Source organism: Coregonus lavaretus, assembly GCF_964263955.1.
Source record: "Coregonus lavaretus genome assembly, chromosome: 18".
In the NCBI taxonomy this organism is placed as follows: domain Eukaryota; kingdom Metazoa; phylum Chordata; class Actinopteri; order Salmoniformes; family Salmonidae; genus Coregonus; species Coregonus lavaretus.
In genome coordinates, this window is record NC_140005.1 from 28,605,906 (window position 1) to 28,633,591 (window position 27,686).

The window sequence follows — 27,686 nt, forward strand, 5'->3', positions numbered from 1 at the left end:
GAGACTGACTCATTGCACAATAGTACATTGGATATCTATTAGGCCTAATTCTTTAAATACAGATGTCTCATGACCAAATGTATCAGTTTTTGAAGAGGACAACTCCAGAATCCCACCAAGCTTGAGTAATTCAAGGAAAAGTCAAACCAACCCCTCCCTTTCTTTCCCACTTGTTATCTTTCCTCCCTTCTTCCCTCACTAGAAAGGGTGCTTTTCTAGTGCCTATAAATTTGGGCCTGCTGAGCTGAACACTGTGCAGACCTCCCTCCCTAGCGTCTTTGACCTCTCGGCTTGGTGCCTGAAGTACCGCAGCACTGACGTAGTCCCGCACCTGCAGTGCACTTAGAGCTTCCACTGCACTTACAAAGATTGAGTTATACTTCCAAAAACACATTTGCCTTGTAGGCCTGCCTATTCTGCAAAAATCAAGCAGTTTAAGTTATCAATGAGCAGTGGTAAATCTTACAGACTGCAGTCACTGCACCTTAAAATATGTATTTTAACTCACTTTAATCACGGTGGTATTACAGGGGCACAATTTTGACGTTTATCTAATAGTGACATGTCTGGTACTGCTAATAGCATTGTGCCATGTGGATTGAGGGCTAACACTGGAATGTCAGCCCAAGTTATTGGTTTTGCTTTTTTCATGCATTGCTGAAATATTTGGTGGAATGATTTTGGAATGTAACCTGGAGGTAACATTTGATTGCCATTCCCTCCCTTGATCTTGCTGACCTTTTTTAACTCTCCTCCATCTGTTGAGAATGGAGGGTGGCTGGAGGGAGGGTGGAGGGATATATCAATGGAGGGTGGCCTGGAGGGAGGGTGGAGGGATATATCAATGGAGGGTGGCCTGGAGGGAGGGTGGAGGGATATATCAATGGAGGGTGGCCTGGAGGGTGGATGGATATATCGATGGAGGGTGGCCGATGAGGGTGGCCTATGTATCAAGTAGGCTATCCTATCCATTTACCCTTGAGGCTAAAGCGAGCTGCTCTTGGTTACTTTTTTTATCCGTTGAATTTTATTGAATGTAACTTTATTGATCCTCAGAAGGAAATTAAGATGGCACAGGCACACAACACAATCAAACAGCACACAGAACATTGGCCTACACATTACAAAACATATTAGGTGCTGGTATTAAAAGTTTGCAAACTTCTTACGAACACATTTTTCATGTAAATATTTTGAATATTAAAACACATTTTACAAGGAATATACACTACATGACCAAAAGTATGTGGACACCTGCTTGTCGAACATCTCATTCCAAAATCATGGGCATTAATATGGAGTTGGTCCCCCCCTTTGCTGCTATAACAGCCTCCACTCTTCTGGGAAGGCTTTCCACTAGATCAAAATCAAATGTTTTATTGGTCACATACACATATTTAGCAGATGTTATTGCGGGTGTAGCGAAATGCTTATTGGAATGCTTGTTGGATGTTGGAACATTGTGTTGGAACATTGCTGCGGGGACATGCTCCACAAGAGCATTAGTGAGGTCGGACACTGATGTTGGGCGCCTAGGCCTGGCTCGCAGTCGGCGTTCCAATTCATCCCAAAGGTGTTCGATGGGGTTGAGGTCAGGACTCTGTACAGGCAGGTCAAGTTCTTCCATACCGATCTAAACAAACCATTTCTGTACGGACCTCGCATTGTGCACGGGGGCATTGTCATGCTGAAACAGGAAAGGGCTTTCCCCAAACTGTTGCCACAAAGTTGGAAGCACAGAATCGTCTAGAATGTCATTGTATGCTGTAGTGTTAAGATTTTCCTTCACTGGAACTAAGCATGAAAAACAGCCCCAGACCATTATTCCTCCTCCACCAAACTTTACAGTTGGCACTGCATTCGGGCAGATAGCGTTCTCCTGGCATCCACCAAACCCAAGCCTGATTCATCACTCCAGAGAACGCGTTTCCACTGCTCCAGAGTCTAATGGTGGCGAGCTTTACACCACTCCAGCCGATGCTTGGCATTGCGCATGGTGATCTTAGGCTTGTGTGCGGCTGCTCAGCCATGGAAACCCATTTCATGAAGCTCCTGACATTGCTTCCAGAGGCAGTTTGGAACTCGGTAGTGAGTGTTGCAACCGAGGACAGAAGATGTTTAAGCGCTACGCGCTTCAGCACTCAGCAGTCCCGTTCTGTAAGCTTGTGTGACCTACCACTTCGTGGCTGAGCCGTTATTGCGCCTAGATGTTTCCACTTCACAATAACAGCACTTACAGGAATTTGACGAACTGACTTGTTGGAAAGGTGGCATCCTATGACGGTGCCACGTTGAAAGTCACTGAGCGCTTCAGTAAGGCCATTCTACTGCCAATGTTTGTCTATGGAGATTGCATTGCTGTGTGCTCGATTTTATACACCTGTCCGAAATGGGTGTAGCTGAAATAGCCAAATCCACTAATTTGAAGGGGTGTCCACATACTTTTGTATATATAGTGTATCTACTGAATGTCTATAATTCTAGTCGGCTACACGCATTGACGTTTTGAAATGATTGGCTGTCGCACCTGTGTTCTATCAAAACAGTCAAAAAAACATAAGTTTCATTGGAGGAGGTCATCATCCTCGGTTCCAAGTCATCATGGTTTCCATACGTCAATCAAAACACACACACACGTACAGAGAACACCGATGCACCTGTGAGTGCTTTAGGGTATGAAACACTGGTTGTACCTAAGGTTGGACACAAAGATCATTGCTCTGATCACAGGGAAAAGGGCAGCCGGTCTACAATAACAGGGCCTTCGTGGTGTCTCTGTCAGCCATAAAGGGTCCATTGAGCCCCATGCTCAGTGATATTCAGAGGGCAATGAACGAGCTCCAGTCACTGCGACCTTTCAAAGGTCACTGGCATGACTGAGTCTCCCTCTGACTTTATGGCTCATCTTTCTTAAAGTTTTCAAATTTAAACACAAAGAAGTGGGTGACATAGGCAGAGTAGTATCGAGGCACACGAGACCCAAAATGTTTGTGTACTATTTGGTCCAGACGTGGTGATTTATTTATTTATTTTTTAAACCTTTATTTAACTAGGCAAGTCAGTTAAGAACAAATTCTTATTTACAATGACGGCCTACACCGGCCAAACCCGGACGACGCTGGGCCAATTGTGCGCCGCCCTATGGGACTCCCAATCACGGCCGGTTGTGATACAGCCTGGAATCGAACCAGGGGGTCTGTAGTGACGCCTCAAGCACTGAGATGCAGTGCCTTAGACCGCTGCGCCACTCGGGAGCCAGCCTCAGACTCTCAGGATAGTGAGTAAGGCTTAACACCTTTAACATCAACATTACATGACATGATGATGAGACACCAAGGGTCAATTACAGCAAACTGCTTAGTCAGGAATACGATTTAATTTGTAGTATTAACAATACTACTTTTATAACTCCAGTTTAAAGGAATAGCCCACTCAAAATACCTTAGCTGTAGTCGATTTACCAATACAGTTTTGGGATGAAAACTACAGGCATCTCACAATAACATAACCACGAATAACATCATGCATTTCCCCTGAATTAAGAAAATGCTTTAAGGAGACTCACCTGGAATGATGAGAAAAAGCACTTTAGGGAGATTGCCAGATTGTAGGTTACGGGTGCCGAATTTGAGGACTTCTGTGACAGCACCACAGCAGTATAGGTGCTCTGTGCAGGTCTCATCCTTATCCTCCATCACGGAGGATCCCATCTCAAATGCTAGCAAGAGAAAGAGAGGCAGGACAGGGTGATGTATTGTTATTTCATGCTGTACATCTGGAAATGTTACATTATGTTTGTTATGCAACAAAAAAGGGGCTTTTATTCATAGGATGAATATTGGGTACTAGTCTTCATTATTATGGAGATAATCAGACATTCACCCTATGAAATACATCCTATCCTTAATAATAGCTTCACAGAAGTAGCCTAATATTTTCTATGCATCTCAACTGCACAGCTACTGTAGCTAGTAGAGGTTGTCCTTTCAAGAATGGTCCAATTTCACTGAGATTAATAGAACACAACCCACTCAACCTTTCACCTATTTGTTATCAGCTAAACGTGTTATGAACTTTGACACACAGTCAGTGTAATACATTAGCTATATGATCTTATAAGCATTAGCTGAGCATTTAGGGAATCGTTTTTAGATTTGTTTGACATGACATGTCTTGCATTTGAAGTCACAGCCTGGGCAGCTAGCTAGCTAGCTTGTTAGCTCATTGAATATGAACATCTCTGTCTGTGAGATGGCAAGCTAGCATTATGTTGCTAATGTTGGCAATAGGTTAGCTAGCTAGATTTTCACAGCGATAATTACCTACCAAATTCTCGAAATGAAATGTTTTGCCGCAGCTACTGTATTCCAAATTCTTTGCTACACTGACGACGGTGATGCCTTAGTCTAGTGTGCCAGTGAGACTGAAGAAGCACGAGCGTTAGCGCGCACACGGTTTCGGGCTGGTCCAGTCTGACAGTCTTCGGTGTCGTTCCAGGCTAGCTAACTACATTTTAACCCTGTTCAGCAAATTATCACATCGTGAAGACACGACCGCATTTGTGGGGACCTGAGACCATTCAGGTGTGTATCAGATCTCTTAAAACATGGGAGCAGTGTTTAACATGGCTGAAATCCCATCAATACTTAACGATTTGATAATCTGCGCAACACGACTACAATGTTAGCGGTCTGAAACATCGTCGTTTGCTTCGTCTTCTTCTTTCTTGTTGAGGTTTCATACCATTGTGCAAAACCATGTTTAGGTGCATTACCGCCACCTTCTGAGCTGGAGTGAAAACATTGTTCTTCCAACAAACAAAGCTATTTCTCCAGAATATTTAATGCTGGTTGTTGATGGGAATGCAGATGCATCTGCCTGCCTGTGTGTGTGTGTGTGTCTGTGTGTGTGTGTGTGTGTGTGTGTGTGTGCTTTGATTTCAGGAAATACATTAACATGCAGGACTGAGCCTCCCTCGGGAGCGGAGATAAAACTCTCCTCAACTCGTTGGATCTGGCCTAAACCTAAATCACTTAGCCACATTTCATGTAGGGGCTGATATATGCCTGACCAGGTCCATAAAACAGCCGCTAGGCAATGATTGAGAAACATGTAATAACCGTAGCACGCTTACAACCACCGAACATCACATCCATGGCCAGTAAAATGCATGATCACAGTACTTACTGTTACACCTGCACCTTGTCAGATGGGGCAGTACATTCAAAAGTTGGTAAACATGCCCTGTTTGGCTGTTTCATTTACATAACAACTATCCACCCCCGCCCAATCAATTGTTCTCTCTCTATGGACATTTCCCATATTCACGCTGGCGGGCTGCTGTCAGACATTTCCTGCTGAGTGTTACGCTGCACCCGCTGTGATCCCCAAAGTGGCAAAGGTGATGCCCCCGTTGGTCATGAGTGGGGAGCCAGTGATGTGCAGCCTACAGAGACACCTGCAAGTCATTTGGGTCCAGCTGTGAAGAGTTCACTCAGAGAGGAGCTAGGCTTGGCCCTGTGCGTCACAAAATTGGATGTGCTCCCAAACCTGCTGGGAGAGAGAGCGGAGGCTCTCATGCAGCCTGTGGGAGGCAACAGTGGTGGTGAAGTTGCTGCTGTTTCCAATGGAATGTGGTGTGATGTGGTGTGGTGTGATGGGGTGGCTGAAAAGTTCTGACCTTATTATTTAGAAGCCACAAGCTGGGAGCAGTTAATGTTCGAGGGCTGACGGAGAAGACGATATCAGCACCTTGTGTGTAGCAATGAAATCACTCCTCCTCCCAGGTGGTGGGATGTCCCTCTCCTGCTGTCAAAGGTGCCTCTCTTCCATTTGCAGATTTGTTTGTTTTTTGGGGGGGGGCATCCTTCTTAGTAAGGGAGGCGGAACTTTACTTTACAGTAATGATACAAACAATAATGGAATTTAAAAAGCTTGCACACAATTATCATGTGTTTATGTCATAATATTTCAGAGTGGCAGAAGATTGTGTTTATTTGCCTTTATATTAAGTTTGTGTTAGGTCAGCTCAGATTGACTTAAGGAAAACCTTTTCATTTCAAGAGCAATGGGTGTCAGCAGGTGCGAGAAGAGAGCTACTGGCTGGCTTTGGTGTCTTTCTTAAGTACCAGTGTGTCTTCCCTAAAGGAAAGGAAACTGACCTTTTGATTAATATGATCCTGGTGCAAAGTGCTGATGACACCCAAATGCCAAGGTCTCTCAGGAGCAAGGCTGCATCTGATATTGAAGGTCAAATTAGGACTGAGATTAAACATTGCAAGAATTTACAATAATTCATATGATTTTTTATCACTGTCCAGTTCAACACACAGCTGACAATGTGCAGGAGGAATATTATGGGATAGGGGTGGGGGTGTTACAGCGGATGTTTCATTTCCTTTTATGCACCCCGTAAATCACAGACATTTTGTTTTATTTTGCAGCCTTGTTACTTCTTCACAGAAATTAGATTACTCAAGGCTGGCAGTAATACAATTCAGGGATATTTAACAATAGGAAATCTTATTAATGACCTCTGAAGTCACTTTCATATCTGGGCGATAGCTTGTGTTATAGAAACATTGTCAGTTAAGTCTGGCCACTTATAGCATAATGTGGCACCCTCTGGGCAGGCCAGAAGGTGCACAGGTCACCTGCAGACATACAGTATGATGCACTTCCACCAATGTCTGCTAGAGAAATAAGCCTATATGTGATCATGTTGGTATGACGATGTAATAAGAAATGGGGTATTGGGAAGGTATGGGGGTGTTCGATTTTTGCCTTTCATTTTGGGGTCAGGTGGGGAGAGCAGGGAGTGGGATTGAATAGCAGATGAAAAACTGTATAACTCCATATACTCCATATGTCTTACTAGAAAATGATGAAAACAAATGTTTTGCTAGTGTCCAACACCAAAACACACCCTCATTTGTTGACTGCTATGAATATTTAAAGAAATATGATGTATGTTTGCTCCTGAAAACCTTTAGTTTTTGACATTTTCTGAAATTAATATGAAACTCATACAGATACTTGTCCACGCTGTTTGGAAACGACCAAGTCAAGACGTATTATGCCGAATTAGGGGTTATTTTTCTTTTGCAAAGGTAGCAACAGTCAAAATAGCCAGTAAAACATACTCCACTGATTCATGTCTACTTTACTTGACTGATTTCATCAGGAAAAATATTGATGAGGAAAATCTCAGTGGAATGGTACTGCTTGACCTACAGAAGGCCTTTGATACAGTTAACCACTGTCTCCTAATCTCCAAACTGGAGGCGCTGGGGTTAAGCAGTATCCCTCTAGGCTGGGTAAAGTCCTATTTGTCAGGTAGGGAGCAAATAGCTGAGGTTAATGGTTCACTGTCTCAGGTAAAACCAATGAGTTGTGGTGTTCCGCAGGGGAGCGTGCTTGAGCCTCTAGTGTTTTTACTGTATATACAGTTGAAGTCGGAAGATTACATACACTTATGTTGGAGTCATTAAAACTCGTTTTTCAACCACTCCACAAATTTCTTGTTAACAAACTATAGTTTTGGAAAGTTGGTTAGGACTACTTTGTGCATGACACAAGTCATTTTTCCAACAATCGCTGACAGACAGATTATTTCACTTATAATTCACTGTATCACAATTCCAGTGGGTCAGAAGTTTACATACACTACGTTGACTGTGCCTTTAAACAGCTTGGACAATTCCAGAAAATGATGTCATGGTTTTAGAAGCTTCTGAGAGGCTAATTGACATCATTTGAGTCAATTGGAGGTGTACCTGTGGATGTATTTCAAGGCCTACCTTCAAACTAAGTGCCTATTTTGCTTGACATCATGAGAAAATCAAAAGAAATCAGCCAAGACCTCAGAAAAGAAATTGTAGACGGCCACAAGTCTGGTTCATCCTTGGGAGCAATTTCCAAACGCCTGAAGGTACCATGTTCATCTGTACAAACAACAGTACGCAAGTATAAACACCATGGGACAACGCAGCCGTCATACCGCTCAGGAAGGAGACGCATTCTGTCTCCTAGAGATGAACGTACTTTGGTGCGAAAAGTGCAAATCAATCCCAGAACAGCAGCAAAGGACCTTGTGAAGATGCTGGAGGAAACCGGTACAAAAGTATCTATATCCACAGTAAAACGAGTCCTATATCGACATAACCTGAAAGGCCGCTCAGCAAGGAACCGCCATAAAAAAAGCCAGACTACGGTTTGCAACTGCACATGGGGACAAAGATCGTACTTTTTGGAGAAATGTCCTCTGGTCTGATGAAACAAAAATAGAACTGTTTGGCCATAATGACCATCGTTATGTTTGGAGGAAAAAGGGGGTTGCTTGCAAGCCGAAGAACACCATCCCAACCATGAAGCACAGGGGTGGCAGCATCATGCTGTGGGGGTGCTTTGCTGCAGGAGGGACTGGTGCACTTCACAAAATAGATGGCATCATGAGGAAGGACAATTATGTGGATATATTGAAGCAACATCTCAAAACATCAGTCAGAAAGTTAAAGCTTGGTCACAAATGGGTCTTCCAAATGGACAATGACCCCAAGCATATTTCCAACGTTGTGGCAAAAGGGCTTAAGGACAACAAAGTCCAGGTATTGGAGTGGCCATCACAAAGCCCTGACCTCAATCCTATAGACAATGTGTGGGCAGAACTGAAAAAGCGTAGGAGGCCTACAAACATGACTCAGTTACACCAGCTCTGTCAGGAGGAATGGGCCAAAATTCACCCAACTTATTGTGGGAAGCTTGTGGAAGGCTACCCGAAACGTTTGACCCAAGTTAAACAATTTAAAGGCAATGCTACCAAATACTAATTGAGTGTATGTAAACTTCTGACCCACTGGGAATGTGATGAAAGAAATAAAAGCTGAAATAAATCATTCTCTCTACTATTATTCTGACATTTCACATTCTTAAAATAAAGTGGTGATCCTAACTGACCTAAGACAGGGAATTATTACTAGGATTAAATATCAGGAATTGTGAAAAACTGAGTTTAAATGTATTTGGCTAAGGTGTATGTAAACTTCCGACTTCAACTGTAAATTAGAGTGGGGAAAAAAGTATTTAGTCAGCCACCAATTGTGCAAGTTCTCCCACTTAAAAAGATGAGAGAGGCCTGTAATTTTCATCATAGGTACACGTCAACTATGACAGACAAATTGAGGAAAATAAATCCAGAAAATCACATTGTAGGATTTGTAATGAATTTATTTGCAAATTATGGTGGAAAATAAGTATTTGGTCACCTACAAACAAGCAAGATTTCTGGCTCTCACAGACCTGTAACTTCTTCTTTAAGAGAATCCTCTGTCCTCCACTCGTTACCTGTATTAATGGCACCTGTTTGAACTTGTTATCAGTATAAAAGACACCTGTCCACAACCTCAAACAGTCACACTCCAAACTCCACTATGGCCAAGACCAAAGAGCTGTCAAAGGACACCAGAAACAAAATTGTAGACCTGCACCAGGCTGGGAAGACTGAATCTGCAATAGGTAAGCAGCTTGGTTTGAAGAAATCAACTGTGGGAGCAATTATTAGGAAATGGAAGACATACAAGACCACTGATAATCTCCCTCGATCTGGGGCTCCACGCAAGATCTCACCCCGTGGGGTCAAAATGATCACAAGAACGGTGAGCAAAAATCCCAGAACCACACGGGGGGACCTAGTGAATGACCTGCAGAGAGCTGGGACCAAAGTAACAAAGCCTACCATCAGTAACACACTACGCCGCCAGGGACTCAAATCCTGCAGTGCCAGACGTGTCCCCCTGCTTAAGCCAGTACATGTCCAGGCCCGTCTGAAGTTTGCTAGAGTGCATTTGGATGATCCAGAAGAGGATTGGGAGAATGTCATATGGTCAGATGAAACCAAAATATAACTTTTTGGTAAAAACTCAACTCGTCGTGTTTGGAGGACAAAGAATGCTGAGTTGCATCCAAAGAACACCATACCTACTGTGAAGCATGGGGGTGGAAACATCATGCTTTGGGGCTGTTTTTCTGCAAAGGGACCAGGACGACTGATCCGTGTAAAGGAAAGAATGAATGGGGCCATGTATCGTGAGATTTTGAGTGAAAACCTCCTTCCATCAGCAAGGGCATTGAAGATGAAACGTGGCTGGGTCTTTCAGCATGACAATGATCCCAAACACACCGCCCGGGCAATGAAGGAGTGGCTTCGTAAGAAGCATTTCAAGGTCCTGGAGTGGCCTAGCCAGTCTCCAGATCTCAACCCCATAGAAAATCTTTGGAGGGAGTTGAAAGTCTGTGTTGCCCAGCGACAGCCCCAAAACATCACTGCTCTAGAGGAGATCTGCATGGAGGAATGGGCTAAAATACCAGCAACAGTGTGTGAAAACCTTGTGAAGACTTACAGAAAACGTTTGACTTGTGTCATTGCCAACAAAGGGTATATAACAAAGTATTGAGAAACTTTTGTTATTGACCAAATACTTATTTTCCACCATAATTTGCAAATAAATTCATAAAAAATCCTACAATGTGATTTTCTGGAGAAAAGAAATTCTCATTTTGTCTGTCATAGTTGACGTGTACCTATGATGAAAATTACAGGCCTCTCTCATCTTTTTAAGTGGGAGAACTTGCACAATTGGTGGCTGACTAAATACTTTTTTCCCCCACTGTATATGAAAGATGTTTGTTCTTGCCGTCTTTTCCTTTATTCGGATGACTCTCCACTTCTGGTGTCTCACAAACGTAAAACTATGTTGGAGAGCATACTTAGCATAGAGCTTACTAACATTAGCAAATAGCTTGGAGATAATAAGCTATCTCTGCACTTAGGTAAAACTGAGGCAGTCCTTTTTGGGTCCAGACCTAAATTGTGTAGGTCCTCTGAAATCAGAGTGGAGTTAGGGGGTGAGGTGCTGACTACTAAAATCTCTGTTAACTACCTGGGATGCATCCTTGATGAAAGCTAGGGCCTGTTGTCTGGACCTCTGGCCGTCTCAATGGGGGTGCCACAGGGTTCAATTCTCGGGCCGACTCTATTCTCTGTGTGTATCAATGATGTTGCTCTTGCTGCTGGTGAAGCTCAGATCCACCTCTATGCGGACGAAACCATTTTGTATACATCTGGCCCTTCATTGGACACTGTGTTAACAAACCTCCAAACGAGCTTCAACGCCATACAACACTCCTTCCGTAGCCTCCAACTGCTCTTAAACACTAGTAAAACTAAATGCATGCTCTTCAACCGAACGCTGCTTGCACCCGCCCACCCGACTAGAGTCACTACTCTTGGCGGGTCTGACCTAGAGTATGTGGACAACTACAAATACCTAGGTGTTTGGTTAGACTGTAAACTCTCCTTCCAGACTCACATTAAGCATCTCCAATCAAAAGTTAAATCTAGAATCGGCTTCCTATTTCGCAACAAAGCCTCCTTCACTCATGCTGCCAAACATGCCCTCGTAAAACTGACTATCCTACCGATCCTTGACTTCGGCGATGTCATTTACAAAATAGCCTCCAACACTCTACTCAGCAAATTGGATGTAGTCTATCACAGTGCCATCCGTTTTGTCACCAAAGCCCCATATACTACCCACCATTGTGACCTGTACGCTCTTGTTGGCTGGCCCTCACTACATATTCGTCGCAAAACCCACTGGCTCCAGGTCATCTATAAATCACTGCTAGGCAAATCCCCGTCTTACCTTAGCTCACTGGTCACCATAGCAACATCCACCCGTAGTCTGCGCTCCAGCAGGTATATCTCACTGGTCATCCCCAAAGCCAACACCTCCTTTGGCCGCCATTCCTTCCAGTTCTCTGCTGCCAATGACTGGAACGAACTGCAAAAATCTCTGAAGCTGGAGACTCTTATCTCCCTCACTAACTTTAAGCGTCAGTTGTCAGAGCAGCTTACCGATCACTGCACCTGTACACAGCCATTCTGAAATTAGCCCACCCAACTACCTCATCCCCATATTGTTATTTATTTTGCACCCCAGTATCTCTATTTGCACATCATCTTTTGCACATCTATCATTCCAGTGTTAATACGAAATTGTAACTATTTTGCACTATGGCCTATTTATTGCCTTACCTCCATAACTTACTACATTCACACACTGTATATATATTTTCTTTTGTATTTTTGACTTTATGTTTTGTTTACCCCATATGTAACTCTGTGTTGTTGTTTTTATCGCACTGCTTTGCTTTATCTTGGCCAGGTTGCAGTTGTAAATGAGAACTTGTTCTCAACTGGCTTACCTGGTTAAATAAAGGTAAAAAAAAAAAATTAAAAAAAAAATGTGTGAGCATGGCCACTAAAGTGCTAGGGAAAGTTAATGCCAGGACTACGTTTTTGGCTAGAAAGTCCATGCTGCTTGATAAGGACTCCATGAGAGTGCTAGCCACTGCCCTCATTCAATGCCATTTTGACTACGCTAGTACTTCCTGGTTTGGGGCTTATCTAAGCTTCTGAAGGGGAAGCTCCAGATAGCCCAGAATAAGCTGATCAGAGTAGTATTGAAGGTGAGTCCACATAGTCACATAGGCAGGAGCTGCTTTCAGGAACTCAACTGGCTGCCTGTTGAGGCTAGGGTGTCCCAGATAAGACTGGGTTTTGTTTACAGTATTTATGGTTCTGCGCCCAGATATCTAACTGATTACTTTCCCCATGTTAGGGATGCACACAATCACAGCACCAGATCAGGTGTTGCTAATGTGTGCTTATACAGGTTCAGGAGTAATGCTGGGAAAGGTACTTTCTTGTATACTGGAGCCTCAGAATGGAATGAGTTGCCTTTGCTCATAAAAACGACATCCTCTCTGGGCAGCTTTAAAAATAAAGTGAAAAACGGTTTGATGTCTGCTGTGCCCATATGAATGTACCCTACAATGTAACTGCAATGAGTAGATGTTCTTCTTCTTTGTTTTTATGTTTTAGTATCTCGCTGTCATACTGTGTTCAACCGTGTTCGATGTTGCCTAGCCATCTTGTTTCAAGAGGACCACACACAATGGAAATAAGTTCTTGACTTTGTGTGTTATCCTCAATGATTTTACTAATGTGCATGTATGGCTTTTTCAAGTTTTATGTTTGCTTGTTTTTTTAAATGGTCGAATTAATAAACTAAACTAAACTAAATCCTTTCTGGCTCCCCTTTCCAGCGATGATCTTGAACCTTTTTTAGTCTAATGTGAGTTATTCATAAGATAGAATACATTTCCATATTTTGATATTGTTGATGTTCATATAGTTTGACGTTTCAGCAAAGCTCAAACATAACACTTTTTGATAGACTACTGTGGGAAAAGCAGCACGCTCTGGCGACCAACACAGCCCTGAATTCCAAACAGGTGACAGCCACCATGCTTAGCAACATTTGTTATGGGCCCCTCTTTGGGAGAGTATATGAAATAGCAGTGGGGGGCATTAAGTGTCCAACCAGGTAACCAGGGGAAATAAGCAGGGGGAATGTGGCACACAGTATGAAAGAGGGCAAGAGGCTGTATGGGATATTTGGAGTGAGAAAGAAGGGAGGGCAAGAGGGAGAGAAGAGGCAGGGTGAAGGGTGAATAACTGGACCTAGCAAACAAAGGCTTTTAGCTTCCTATGTTGTAGACAGCTGAACTTCTAAAACTATCAATATTCCAATGAGTTGGACTACCCTGCCATCTAAGGGCCACACCATTTCAACCTTGAGCTCCTACAAAAGAAGAGTCTTGGAGTCTGTACTTGATGAGTGTGAACCATCTTCCTTTGTTGGGATGTAAGAACCCCACTTGAATGCATTGTTGACCATAGCTTGGAATAGAACAATGTATTACAGTTGTGCTGTAAAAAAAAACATTTTTGTCTCAATTAACATGGTCATCAAAAAGAAGCAACATGCTACATGAATTGTTAATGGTTCAGGCATTAAAAAACAAAAGGAGCTCTTTAAAAAATAAAATAAACACAGAGATAAACTGTATAATAACAGCTCAAACATAATGTATATGTGTTAGTATAATATTTTTTGGTTTTCCATAGCAAAGTCACAGCTCAAGCATAAAGTACAGTTGAAGTCGGAAGCTTACATACACTTTAGCCAAATATATTTAAACTCAGTTTTTCACAATTCCTGACATGTAATCCTAGCAAAAATTCCCTGTCTTAGGTCAGTTAGGATCACCACTTTATTTTAAGAATGTGAAATGTCAGAATAATAGTAGAGAGCAGTGGCGGCTCCTGAAAAAATTCTCAGGGGGGGCAATTTTTCTGATGATTTAGGTGACCTACACACATTTTAAAAAAGATATGTCCAGCAACAACATGAAGACAGGGGCAGCATATAAGTCAATACCAGAAGCATTTATTGACTGATCTCAAAAGTGTTGGCTTACCAGGGTTGGTGGAGCCCTCAGTTTCATCTTTGCCTCGCAAAGCTAACTCAAACACTCCGCAAAACTTCACACACTGGATTAGCCGGCTGAGGATGTGGCGGTTCTTGCTAATGTCGTAGTAAATATATTTGTTATAGTGAATATGGAATATGATATGTTGAGTAAAATGTTGTGCTAAGATCTATTTAGGTCAGGAGCTGGTTATAAGTTCTGTTCCTATCCAATAACAATGGACAAAAGGGTCCTATCTTGTCAGCCTTGTCAGTTTCAGTTCTCCAGTAAACTTGTGATTATCAACACTAACCTCATCGTTGTGGCGGCGGACAGCTAGCCTGTATCCCTCATCCAGTTGAGTGGGAATGTTCACTCTCCCCAAAGCAGACAATCTCAAACAGCTATCCATGTGGGTCTTTGACAGCTCATGTTTCTTAATCTTTCCTGAAAGATGGTGCATGTCCGTTACACACCAGTCGCTGTCCAAGCGGTGCTGTCTGCCGTGCCGCCTTCAGGGTGAAAGAGTAAGCAGGGGGTAGCAGAAGACTGCATTAGCTACATCGCAGCCTGCTAGCCAGGTTTTTCGTTCGTACCAATTTTTGGAAAATCCTCGGGTGTAGGACTTCCCCCCTTTAGTAGAAACCTGTTGAATTATTAAATTTGGTCTGGGAGGTCCTAATTGTTTCGTTGCCAATTTATCTTCATTTGTTCGCCGACAAAAAGGAACTTCTTTCAAAGACACAATCGAGTTGCACTGAAGCCTAGCCATTTTGATAGTAGTAGTGAATTGATTGATGCTGCTACCCGCTCTTTTCTTAGTTACGTTCATGGTTATGTTACGTATGACGAAAGCGCGTAAGTGCAAGCCCTCAGAAACCCATAGAGATTGTATTGAAAGCTCTGATATTTGAAAAAAATAGATTTTACATGGGAGTCTATGACAGACTTCTGGGCGATTTTCAACCTGACTGAAATCGCCCCAAAAGGGGGGGGGGGCCATTTGAAGCACGACTTTAGCCTGATTGGACATTTAGTGGCACTGCGGCAGATCAGACGTCTAGATTACAACACTGATAACTACTGTTGCCGTGATATAATTGATTAGAAAAAAAATCCCTTCCTTTTCCCGTTTGGCAGTGCGTCGCCCATATCGCCCTATTGAACACACCGCCCCTGGTAGAGAGAATGATTTATTTTCTGCTTTTATTTCTTTCATCACATTCCCAGTGGGTCAGAAGAATACACTCAATTAGAATTTGGTAGCATTGCCTTTAAATTGTTTAACTTGGGTCAAACGTTTCGGGTAGCCTTCCACAAGCTTCCCACAATAAGTTGGGTGAATTTTGGCCCATTCCTCCTGACAGAGCAGGTGTAACTGAGTCAGGTTTGTAGGCCTCCTTGCTCGCACATGCTTTTTCAGTTCTGCCCACACATTTTCTATAGGATTGAGGTCAGGCCTTTGTGATGGCCACTCCAATACCTTGACTTTGTTGTCCTTAAGTCATTTTGCCACAACTTTGGAAGTATGCTTGGGGTCATTGTCCATTTGGAAGACCCATTTGCGACCAAGCTTTAACTTCCTGACTGATGTCTCGAGATGCTGCTTCAATATATCCACATAATTTTCCTTCCTCATGATGCCATCTATTTTGTGAAGTGCACCAGTCCCTCATGCAGCAAAGCACCCCCACAGCATGATGCTGCCACCCCCGTGCTTCACGGTTTGGATGTTGTTCTTTGGCTTGCAAGCATCCCCCTTTTTCCTTTAAAACATAACATTTTACATTTTAGTCATTTTAGTCATTTAGCAGACGCTCTTATCCAGAGCGACTTACAGTTAGTGAGTGCATACATTTTTCATACTGGCCCCCCGTGGGAAACGAACCCACAACCCTGGCGTTGCAAGCGCCATGCTCTAGCAACTGAGCTACAGGAGGTCTAACGATGGTCATTATGGCCAAACAGTTCTATTTTTGTTTCATTAGACCAGAGGACATTTCTCCAAAAAGTACGATCTTTGTCCCCATGTGCAGTTGCAAACCGTAGTCTGGCTTTTTTTATGGCGGTTTTGGAGCAGTGGCTTCTTCCTTGCTGAGCGGCCTTTCAGGTTTCGTGCAAGAACGTAAGAACTGAAAACCTAGTGGTATACGTGTCACTCATTTCAGTGATGTTGATAGACAGTATGTTGTCAGCTGCATTCCTAAACATCTCTCTCATAAAATCCTGTAGTGTATCGAGACCCATTGGGACCTCATGATAGGCTCTTTCAATGATGTTGGAGACAGAGTTATTCAGCTTCATGGAGGCACGGTTTACATCGAAGCCAAAGTGAGTGGTGTGATACTTGTTTATGAACTTGAGCAGCACATCTGTGATGGCAGTCATCCGTTCTTTGAGCCCTTCAATGGTGGAATGCATGGTATCCATGTTCGAGGCAACCTGGAAACTCAACTTCTCAGAGTTCTTCAGAGTGGCTTTGACACTCACAATGTCCGTATCCTTGTCGGGGTTAGACTGGATAGATAAGGAACAAGAGGCGATCAGAATTGTCATCTCATACTTTCAGTATAAACACTAATTAAGGCAAAAATAATGCAATGTAATGTGTCCATAAAAAATAACATCGAGAAAACTCTAAGCTTTTAGTATGACAATTTATAGGAAAGAGGTGTGTAGTATGTACAGTATATTTCAGGTGTTTCTTACCAGGTAGCAGCTGAACACTTTTCTGTACACCTGTGAAGGTGACCTCCGTATAGGAAGGAATACGAGGAAATCAACCAATGGGGAAGCCATGGAGGTGGTGATGACATCCTTGCGGGAAGCATCGCAGAAGCTCACATCAACATAGGTTGGGCTGGTGATATCCACATTCAACGTATGATGATATACCCTGAAAGATTATGGAACATTTAGTTAGATTTTTTTTGCATACAGTTGAAGTCAGAAGTTTACGTACACTTCGGTTGCAGTCATTAAAACTTGTTTTTCAACCACTCCACAAATGTCTTGTTAACAAACTATAGTTTTGGCAAGTCGGTTAGGACATCTACTTTGTGCATGACAGAAGTCATTTTTCCATCAATTGTTTACAGACAGATTATTTCACTTATAATTCACTGTATCACAATTCCAGTGGGTCAGAAGTTTACATACACTAAGTTCACTGTGCCTTTAAACAGCTTGGAAAATTCCAGAAAATGATGTCATGGCTTTAGAAGCTTCTGATAGGCTAATTGACATAATTTGAGTCAACTGGAGGTGTACCTGTGGATGTATTTCAAGGCCTACCTTCAAACTCAGTGCCTCTGCTTGACATCATGGGAAAATCAAAAGAAATCAGCCAAGACCTCATAAAAACAATTGTAGACCTCCACAAGTCTGGTTCATCATTGGGAGCAATTTCCAAACGCCTGAAGGTACCGTGTTCATCTGTACAAACAATAGTACACAAGTATAAACACCATGGGACCACGCAGCCGTCATACCGCTCAGGAAGGAGATGCGTTCTGTCTCCTAGAGGTGCGAAAAGTGCAAATCAATCTCAGAACAACAGCAAAGGTGTCACAACTTCCGCCGAAGTTGGTGCCTCTCCTTGTTCGGGCAGCGTTCGGCGATCGTCGTCACCGGCTTTCTAGCTGCCACCGATCTACGTTTCTTTTTCCATTTGTTTTGTCTTGATTGTACACACCTGGTTCCCATTACATTATTTTATTTCCCTATTTAACCCTCTGGTTCCCACATGGTTTTGTGCGTGTTTGTTCTTTGTTTTGTGTCTTAGACTTATGTGAGCTGGTGTGTTTTCCCTGCGTGGAAATTAGTGTTGTTTATTTTTTGAGTAAAGTACGTCGTTTACTCAGTTCTGTGTCCTGCGCCTGACTCCGTCCTACCGCTGCACATTGACAGAAACACGCACCACATATGGAGTCAGCAGGTGCATCCAGTCCTCCAGTACCAGTGGAGAAGCGCGTCCAGCAGCACGCGACGATGCTCCAGAATCTTGGCACAGCCATGGATCACGTGATGCAGACCATGGAGCGATGGGAGAGAGGGGGTTTTCCCACAACCCCATCAACTTCAGATCAACCCACACCGATGTCCACCCCTCCGTCACCTGGACCCAGTGGGATTCGGCTCTCGCTCCCGAGGGCATATGATGGGACGGCTGCCCGGTGCCAGGGGTTCCTGCTCCAGGTGGAGCTCTACCTGGCAACCATCCACCCGGCTCCCTCAGGATACGAGAGTGTGTCCGCCAGCTGGTGGACCAGCTGGTGGATTTATCTATACGGCTGGATAACCTGTTGGCCACCCGCGGACGTCCGGGTCAGGGTCTGTCCATTCCATCCCCCAGCACCTCTGACCCTACCCCTATGGAGCTCGGAGGTGCTGCTTGAAGGGGGGGCCGTTTCCTGCACCAACTGTGGCCGCAGAGGTCACACTGCTGGTCGGTCTGGGGAGGTTCCCCAGGGAGTCAAGGCAGCAGGCAGGGCACTGGTGGATCATCCCAGGTGAGTAGCTCCCTGTTGCGCACATGTATGTATGCATAGAATTTCCGGAGTTTTCCCCGTATTCCCAGCATAAGGCGCTAGTAGATTCAGGCGCAGCTGGGAACTATATTGACCGTTCATTTGCACGTAGATTAGGGATCCCAATTGTTCCTGTTGATGTGCCCTTCCCTGTACATGCCTTAGATAGTCGTCCTTTAGGGTCGGGCCTGATTAGGGAGGTCACAGCTCCACTATGTATGAAAACGCAGGAGGGTCATGAGGAGAGAATTAGTCTCTTCCTGATCGATTCTCCTGCGTTTCCTGTGGTATTGGGGCTTCCCTGGTTGGCCTCTCATGACCCCACTATTTCGTGGCAACAGAGGGCTCTCAAGGGATGTTCACGTCAGTGCTCAGGGAGGTGTGTAGGTGTTTCCATAGGTGCAACTACGGTGGAGAGTCCAAACCAGGTCTCCACTATGCACATTCCCCCCGAATATGCCGATTTGGCTCTCGCCTTCTGTAAAAAGAAGGCGACTCAACTACCACCCCATCGACAGGGGGATTGTGCGATAAATCTCCAGGTAGGCGCAGCACTTCCCAGGAGTCACGTGTATCCTCTGTCACAGGAGGAGACGGCTGCTATGGAAACATATGTCTCAGAATCTCTGGGACAGGGATACATTCGGCCTACCACTTCACCTGCCTCCTCGAGTTTCTTTTTTGTGAAGTAGAAGGATGGAGGTTTACGCCCGTGCATTGACTATCGAGGTCTAAATCAGATCACTGTGAAGTACAGTTACCCACTGCCTCTCATAGCCAGTGTGACAGAGTCATTGCACGGGGCGCGCTTCTTCACCAAATTGGATCTCAGGAGCGCTTACAACCTGGTGCGTATCCGGGAGGGGGATGAGTGGAAGACGGCCTTTAGTACCACCTCTGGGCACTATGAGTACCTCGTCATGCCGTACGGGTTGATGAATGCTCCATCAGTCTTCCAATCCTTCGTAGACGAGATTTTCAGGGACCTGCACGGGCAGGGTGTAGTGGTGTATATCGATGACATTCTAATATACTCTGCTACACGCGCCGAGCATGTGTCCCTGGTGCGCAAGGTGCTTGGTCAACTGTTGGAGCATGACCTGTACGTCAAGGCTGAGAAATGTCTGTTCTTCCAACAGTCCGTCTCCTTCCTAGGGTACCGCCTGTCCGCGTCAGGGGTGGAGATGGAGAATGACCGCTGGGGCGGACAGGGCGTTTGGTCACCTGAAGGCTCTGTTTACCTCGGCTCCCGTGCTGGCTCATCCTGATCCCTCCTTGGCATTCATAGTATAGGTGGACGCGTCCGAGGCTGGGATAGGAGCTGTGCTGTCTCAGCGCTCGGGTACGCCACCAAAGCCCAGCCCCTGTGCTTTCTTTTTAAAGAAGCTCAGCCCGGCGGAGCGAAACTATGATGTGGGGGACCGGGAGCTGTTAGCTGTTGTTAAGGCTCTGAAGGCGTGGAGGCATTGGCTTGAGGGGGCTAAACACCCTTTCCTCATTTGGACTGACCACCGCAATCTGTAGTACATCCGGGCGGCGAGGATACTGAACCCTCGCCAGGCAAGGTGGGCCATGTTTTTCATCTGTTTTGTTTCACCCTATCCTACAGACCAGGTTCCCAGAACGCTAAGGCAGACGCACTGTCCCGGATGTATGACACAGAGGAGCGGTCCACGGATCCCACTCCCATACTTCCGGCTTCTTGCCTGGTGGCACCGGTGGTATGGGAGGTTGACGCGGACATCGAGCGGGCGTTACGTACGGAGCCCACTCCCACCCAGTGTCCAGTTGGGCGTCTGTACATTCCGTTTGATGTCCGCGATCGATTGATCTGTTGGGCTCACACGTCACCCTCCTCTGGTCATCCTGGCATCGGTCGGACAGTGCACATCGGTCTTAGTGGGAAGTACTGGTGGCCCACTTTAGCTAAGGACATGAGTGTTTATGTTTCCTCCTGCTCGGTGTGCGCCCAGTGCAAGGCACCTAGACACCTGCCCAGAGGGAAATTACAACCCCTACCCGTTCCACAACGGCCGTGGTCACACCTATCGGTGGACTTCGTGACGGATCTTCCTCCGTCACGAAGTAACACCACGATCCTGGTCGTTGTGGCTCGGTTTTCTAAGTCCTGCCATCTCCTTCCTTTGCCCAGTCTCCCTACAGCCCTACAGACTGCGGAGGCCCTGTTTACCCACGTCTTCCGGCACTACGGGGTGCCTCTCTGGCACTACAAGGAGAGGCACTACGACTTCCGCTGAAGTTGGTGCCTCTCCTTGTTCGGGCGGCGTTCGGCGGTCGTCGTCACTGGCTTTCTGGCTGCCACCGATCTACGTTTCTTTTTCCATTTGTTTTGTCTTGATTGTACACACCTGGTTCCCATTTCATTATTTTATTTCCCTATTTAACCCTCTGGTTCCCACATGGTTTTGTGCGTGTTTGTTCTTTGTTTTGTGTCTAAGACTTATGTGAGCTGGTGTGTTTTCCCTGCGTGGAAATTAGTGTTGTTTATTTTTCGAGTAAAGTACGTTGTTTACTCAGTTCTGTGTCCTGTGCCTGACTCCGTCCTATCGCTGCATATTGACACTTGACAAAAGGACCTTGTGAAGATGCTGGAGGAAACAGGTACAAAAGTATCTATATCCACAGTAAAACAAGTCCTATATCGACATAACCTGAAAGGCTGCTCAGCAAGGAAGAAGCCACTGCTCCAAAACCGCCATAAAAAAGCCAGACTACGGTTTGCAACTGCACATGGGGACAAAGATTGTACTTTTTGGAGAAATATCCTCTGGTCTGATGAAACAAAAATAGAACTGTTTGGCCATAATGACCATTGTTATGTTTGGAGGAAAAAGGGGGGTGCTTGCAAGCCGAAGAACACCATCCCAACCGTGAAGTACGGGGGTGGCAGCATCATGCTGTGGGGGTGCTTTGCTGCAGAAGGGACTGGTGCACTTCACAAAATAGATGGCATCATGAGGAAGGAAAATTATGTGGATATATTGAAGCAACATCTCAAGACATCAGTCAGGAAGTTAAAGCTTGGTCGCAAATGGGTCTTCCAAATGGACAATGACCCCAAGCATACTTCCAAAGTTGTGGCAAAATGGCTGAATGACAACAATGTCAAGGTATTGGAGTGGCCATCACAAAGCCCTGACCTCAATCCTATAGAAAATGTGTGGGCAGAACTGAAAAAGCGTGTTTGAGCAAGGAGGCCTACAAACCTAACTCAGTTACACCAGCTCTGTCAGGAGGAATGGGCCAAAATTCACCCAACGTATTGTGGGAAGCTTGTGGAAGGCTACCCAAAACGTTTGACCCAAGTTAAACAATTTAAAGGCAATGCTACCAAATACTAATTGAGTGTATGTAAACTTCTGACCCACTGGGAATGTGATGGAGGAAATAAAAGCTGGAATAAATAATTCTCTCTACTATTATTCTGACATTTCACATTCTTAAAATAAAGTGGTGATCCTAAATGACCTAAGACAGGGAATTTGTACTGGATTAAATGTCAGGAATTGTGAAAAACTGAGTTTAAATATATTTGGCTAAGGTGTATGTACACTTCCGACTTCAACTGTAGGTCAGGTCTGGGAGGTCAGATAGGTAAAGTGCTCTCAAGTCTTCAAAGATGGCCTCGGGTGGAGGCATTGAAACCTCATATTGTCTGACCTGGTCAATGAATGCAATTATCTTTTCTTTGATTTCCTCAAAATCTATGGTCATGGCTGGGACAGTGTAAGAACTCCGAATGGTGAACTCAGGAACTGAGATTTGGGCCGGAATGCTTATGTCCTGCTGCCTGTCACGTTCGTTGTGTAAAGGATCGGTCCAAGGTGCAGCGTGGTATGCGTACATAGTCGTTTAATTTTATAAACACAGACAAAATAGCAAAATCCAACAGAACGTGAAGTTCAAGAGGCTAAACATCAAACAAGCCAAACAGAAACAAGATCCCACAACTAAGGTAGGCAACATGGCTGCCTAAGTATGATCCCCAATCAGAGACAACGACCGACAGCTGCCTCTGATTGGGAACCACACCCGACCAACATAGAAATATATAAATTAGATTTCACACCCTGACCAACCCAACTAGAGATCTCAATGTCAGGGCGTGACACAGCCTGTTCAGTTCAAGTTGATTTGGATGGTGGGAATGACGAGGTCAGTGAGAGAGGCACTACAAAAGAGGGAATCTCAACCAGAACACAATCCACAGCCTGACTGATCTGGTTTAATATATCTTGGTCCTTGGCCACCTTGCGTATTTTCTCAATCAGTTTGTTGAACTGAACAGAAATGTAGGCGACCTTGTTGGTGTAGGAGTCACTTGCCCTTTGCAGATAGATGAGTATATCCTCTCTAATGTTAATGCCAATGACTATCTCTCATGTCTTGAAAGGCTTGCTGTTTAATTGTCTTTATATCATCGAAGGCTGTAGTATCAATCACATCCGTCATCATCTTTAAGTATTTGAAGATTCTCCGGAGGAGCGGTTCCATATGCTTCAATCTGATTATTAACATAACTTGTTAGTTCTCTGATCTTCTGGTTAGCATCGTCAACAAACACATTTTGGTCAAATTCCTTTATGGTTTTGATGGCTGCAGAAATGTATTCATTCAGTTCATCAATGCTTTGCTTGAAGACAGTTGATTTTAACTGACTTACAGCCCCATCCAGTAGTTGCATAACTTTGTCATACATGACTTCAAAGTGTATAGATCTCAAGGCATCAACCAGCGATTGCACAGTTTCTTGGATTCTGAATTCCTTAATGAGTACTACAGTCTGATCCATGAACACTTTAATCATCTTGTCAAAATCATACCTGAGAAGCAGATCTCACAGAATACACAGCATTGAGTACTGTCTGCAATTTCATATTCTTCAATCCAGTTGACAATTACATCCTTCATAGATTCAAGGACCCTGGCCATCTCCTCAGATCAATGTCCCCCAACCACGCAACACTGCTGCCGCCTAGCTTCTGTAGATCAATCTTTCTGATGACATCCTCAATTGCATCAATGGCTCAGACAATTATCTCTCTGATATTAAATTGGTAATCAAAGTCCTTCAGCTGATTTCCAATTTGTGAGAGGAATGGCATTTGAAATTACGTCTGACAAGTCTCCGCTTTCAATGCTGCCCCTGACTGTAGCCATCAGGTCATCAGGTTCACCTTTAGATTCCCCACAGAGGCCTCCAAGTCTTCCAGTGTCACATCATACTTGTGTCAAAATAATCAGTTTCTCTTTCAAGGTCATGCTGGAGGATGTTGCAGGCAGCAGAACGTTCTCCACGGCGTCTCCAGACTCTGTCACATCTGTCACATGAGCTCAGTGTGAACCTGCTTTCATCTGTGAAGAGCACAGGGCGCCAGTGGTGAATTTGCCAATCTTGGTGTTCTCTGGCAAATGCCAAACGTCCTGCACAGTGTTGGGCTGTAAGCACAACCCCCACCTGTGGACGTCGGGCCCTCATACCACCCTCATGGAGTCTGTTTCTGACCGTTTGAGCAGACACATGCACATTTGTGGCCTGCTGGAGGTCATTCTGCAGGGCTCTGGCAGTGCTCCTCCTGCTCCTCCTTGCACAAAGGCGGAGGTAGCGGTCCTGCTGCTGGGTTGTTGCCCTCCTACGGCCTCCTCCACGTCTCCTGATGTACTGGCCTGTCTCCTGGTAGCGCCTCCATGCTCTGGACACTACGCTGACAGACACAGCAAACCTTCTTGCCACAGCTCGCATTCATGTGCCATCCTGGATGAGCTGCACTACCTGAGCCACTTGTGTGGGTTGTAGACTCCGTCTCATGCTACCACTAGAGTGAAAGCACCGCCAGCATTCAAAAGTGACCAAAACATCAGCCAGGAAGCATAGGAACTGAGAAGTGGTCTGTGGTCACCACCTGCAAAACCAGTTCTTTATTGGGGGTGTCTTGCTAATTGCCTACAATTTCCACCTGTTGTCTATTCCATTTGCACAACAGCATGTGAAATGTATTGTCAATCAGTGTTGCTTCCTAAGTGGACAGTTTGATTTCACAGAAGTGTGATTGACTTGGAGTTACATTGTGTTGTTTAAGTGTTCCCTTTATTTTTTTGAGCAGTGTATATTTATCTTCTATATTCTTAAATCTATGTGGTAAATATACATTTAATTAAATGTGGAAAGATAAGCAAAGTTTACCTTCAAGTCTGTAGGAGAGCGGGCTAACAGGGGACTGAGCCATGACTTTATATTTAAGCAATAAGGCCAATATACCTGTCACGTCTACTCCCGCTCCACCGCTCCGGCGCTCAACGTCGCCGGTTTACTAACCACCGGTCCTGGCAACTCATCATTACGCACACCTGGCAACCATCATTACGCACACCTGCGTCCCATCATTAGGCACACCTGGACTTTATCAATACCCTGATTACTCCCCCTTTATTTAGCCCTCAGTCGTCATCAGTCCTTAGTTGTTATTGGTTTTCTCTCACGTTCAGTACGCTTCCCATGTTTGTTATTTTGTGTCTGTTCAGTATTAAACTCTCCTTCTGCACCTGCTTTCTGACGCTCGGCATATACGTTACAATACCACGGCTAAGAGCTGTTTTTATGCACGACGCAACGTGGAGTGCCTGGACACAGCCCTTAGTCGTGGTATATTGGCCATATATCACAAACCCCTGAGCTGCCTTATTGCTATTATCAACTGGTTATCAATGTAATAATTGCAGTAAAAATAAAAGGTTTGTCATACCCGTGGTATACGGTCTGATATATACCACAGCTGTCAGCCAATCAGCATTCAGGGCTCGAACCACCCAGTTTATAATGAGCAATATAGCTGGGAACATCAACAGGGTTGTGTCCCCCAGAGATGGATACCTCCCAGTTGTAGAAGTTGCTGATCACTTCGGAGGTCACCTCAGCAAAGCCAAGCAAGGGCAGCAAGAAGTCAAAAGAGCGAGGTATGATGAAATTTGGGATTTGGATCTCATTGGCAGGAATCATCCAACCTATTTCAGTAACATCGATTGCAGTAATGGACAGGGTAGTGGGAAAGTTTAGCTCTTCAGAGGAATTTCCTCCCAAAGGCACAACAAGGGAGACAGACATTTTGTTCTGGTTGAGCTGGTATCTGAATAAACTCCCTTACGAAAAAAGATTGCAGTCAGAGTGCAGTATAACTGCAGTACACTGTATTATAACTGTAGTTAGAATGCAGTATAACTGCAGTATGCTGCAAATACTGTGTCCAAAATAACACAGTTTTTTACTGCAGTAAGTTTGCAGTGTAACTGCAGTTACAGTGCAGTATAACTGCAGTACACTTGAGTTATTCTGCAATCACTGCGTCCAAAATACCACAGTCAATTGCAGTTCCTGCACTTTTACTGCAGTTTTAAAACTGCAATCTTTTTTTGTAATGGCTGTCACTGTTGTAAAAACAAAAAAACAAGAAAGTGACAAATTAATTTATTGTCATTAGTGAAGAATTTATTCTGTTTTCCCCTGACACTTTGCCATTATTAAATTGGGATTTTATCTCCTGAATTGAATGGATTGACATGGAAATAACCCCAACCCCATTTAATATGTGAATTGTCAGATACTTACGATTGAAGGAACAGATTCTCAGGCACGTTGGCAGAGTGAGTTCAGCGAGGCTCCTCTTGTTTCTTCCAGCAACCTTGTCCAGTCAAATGTTGCATTTGTAGCTGCCTCTGGTAATCTTCTGTGTTTGGGATGAGTTTTTGGATCTCAGAGTTCAGATCGGACTTCATCTCCACCTCAAACTTGTTGTCATTTTTATGGGAAAACCAGATGTAAGACTTTAACCATTACTGTTTGCAGTTACATTTTGTTATTGACTTTGTCAGGTCAAACATCACAGAGAAAAAGCTGTCTGACACTTACCATATCTCACAATGACTTTTTGCACAGAGTTAGACTCTTGAATGTTGACTGCTGTCTCTAATTACATGACTAGACTATCGGTGTTCTTCAGGGTTGCAGTAGCAGAGGCATCTGAACTCAGGGCCGGGATGGTCATCTGGACTTGCAGCATACCATTTTCCATAGACTCAAGTCTGTGAATAAACATTCAAAGCAAGGCATGTTAGTTAGTTACAATATTACTAACCTTGGCAAAATGGCAAAATTAGAACACTGTGGTTTCTTTTACCTGGAACGGCCAACTTGAAACAACTAGAAACACTGTAACCAATTCTGCTATTACAACAAGGCCCAAATCCCTGTCATTCGCATGAGAAAGAGACGGAGATATCGTGGACGTAGGTCGGGGTGCCATGTAAGGATCCGACGGCGAGCGAGTAATCTGCCTCTTCCATCAGTCCTATTAGCCAACGTACAATCATTGGATAACAAAATAGACGAGCTACGATCAAGGATAACCTACCAACGGGACATTAAAAACGACAATATCTTATGTTTCACGAGTCGTGGCTGAACGATGACATTTAAAACATACAGCTGGCGGGATATACGCTACATCGGCAGGTTAGAACGGCTGACTCCGGTAAGACAAGGGGTGGCGGTCTGTGTATATTTGTAAACAACAGCTGGTGCACGAAATCTGATATTAAGGAAGTCTCTATATTATTCTCGCCTGAGGTAGAGTATCTCATGATAAGCTGTAGACCACACTATTTACCAAGAGAGTTTTCATTTATATTTTTCTTAGCTGTCTATTTACCACCACAAACCGATGCTGGCACTAAGACTGCACTCAGTGAGCTGTATAAGGCCATAAG

At 44.3% G+C, this 27,686-nt stretch overlaps 1 protein-coding gene across 1 annotated transcript in view; it reads right to left on the reverse strand.

Moving 5' to 3' along the window:
* ldah (lipid droplet associated hydrolase) overlaps nucleotides 1-4,419 on the reverse strand; it is a 63,171-nt gene extending 58,752 nt beyond the window's left edge. Inside the window, exons 1-2 of the mRNA XM_084182239.1 lie at nucleotides 4,327-4,419; nucleotides 3,566-3,718 (exon numbers count right to left, since the gene is read on the reverse strand). Of these exons, the coding sequence (XP_084038365.1) occupies nucleotides 3,566-3,710 (145 nt within the window). The 5' untranslated portion in view covers nucleotides 3,711-3,718; nucleotides 4,327-4,419. The remainder of the gene's footprint in view (nucleotides 1-3,565; nucleotides 3,719-4,326) is intronic.
* Nucleotides 4,420-27,686: the final 23,267 nt, after the last annotated feature.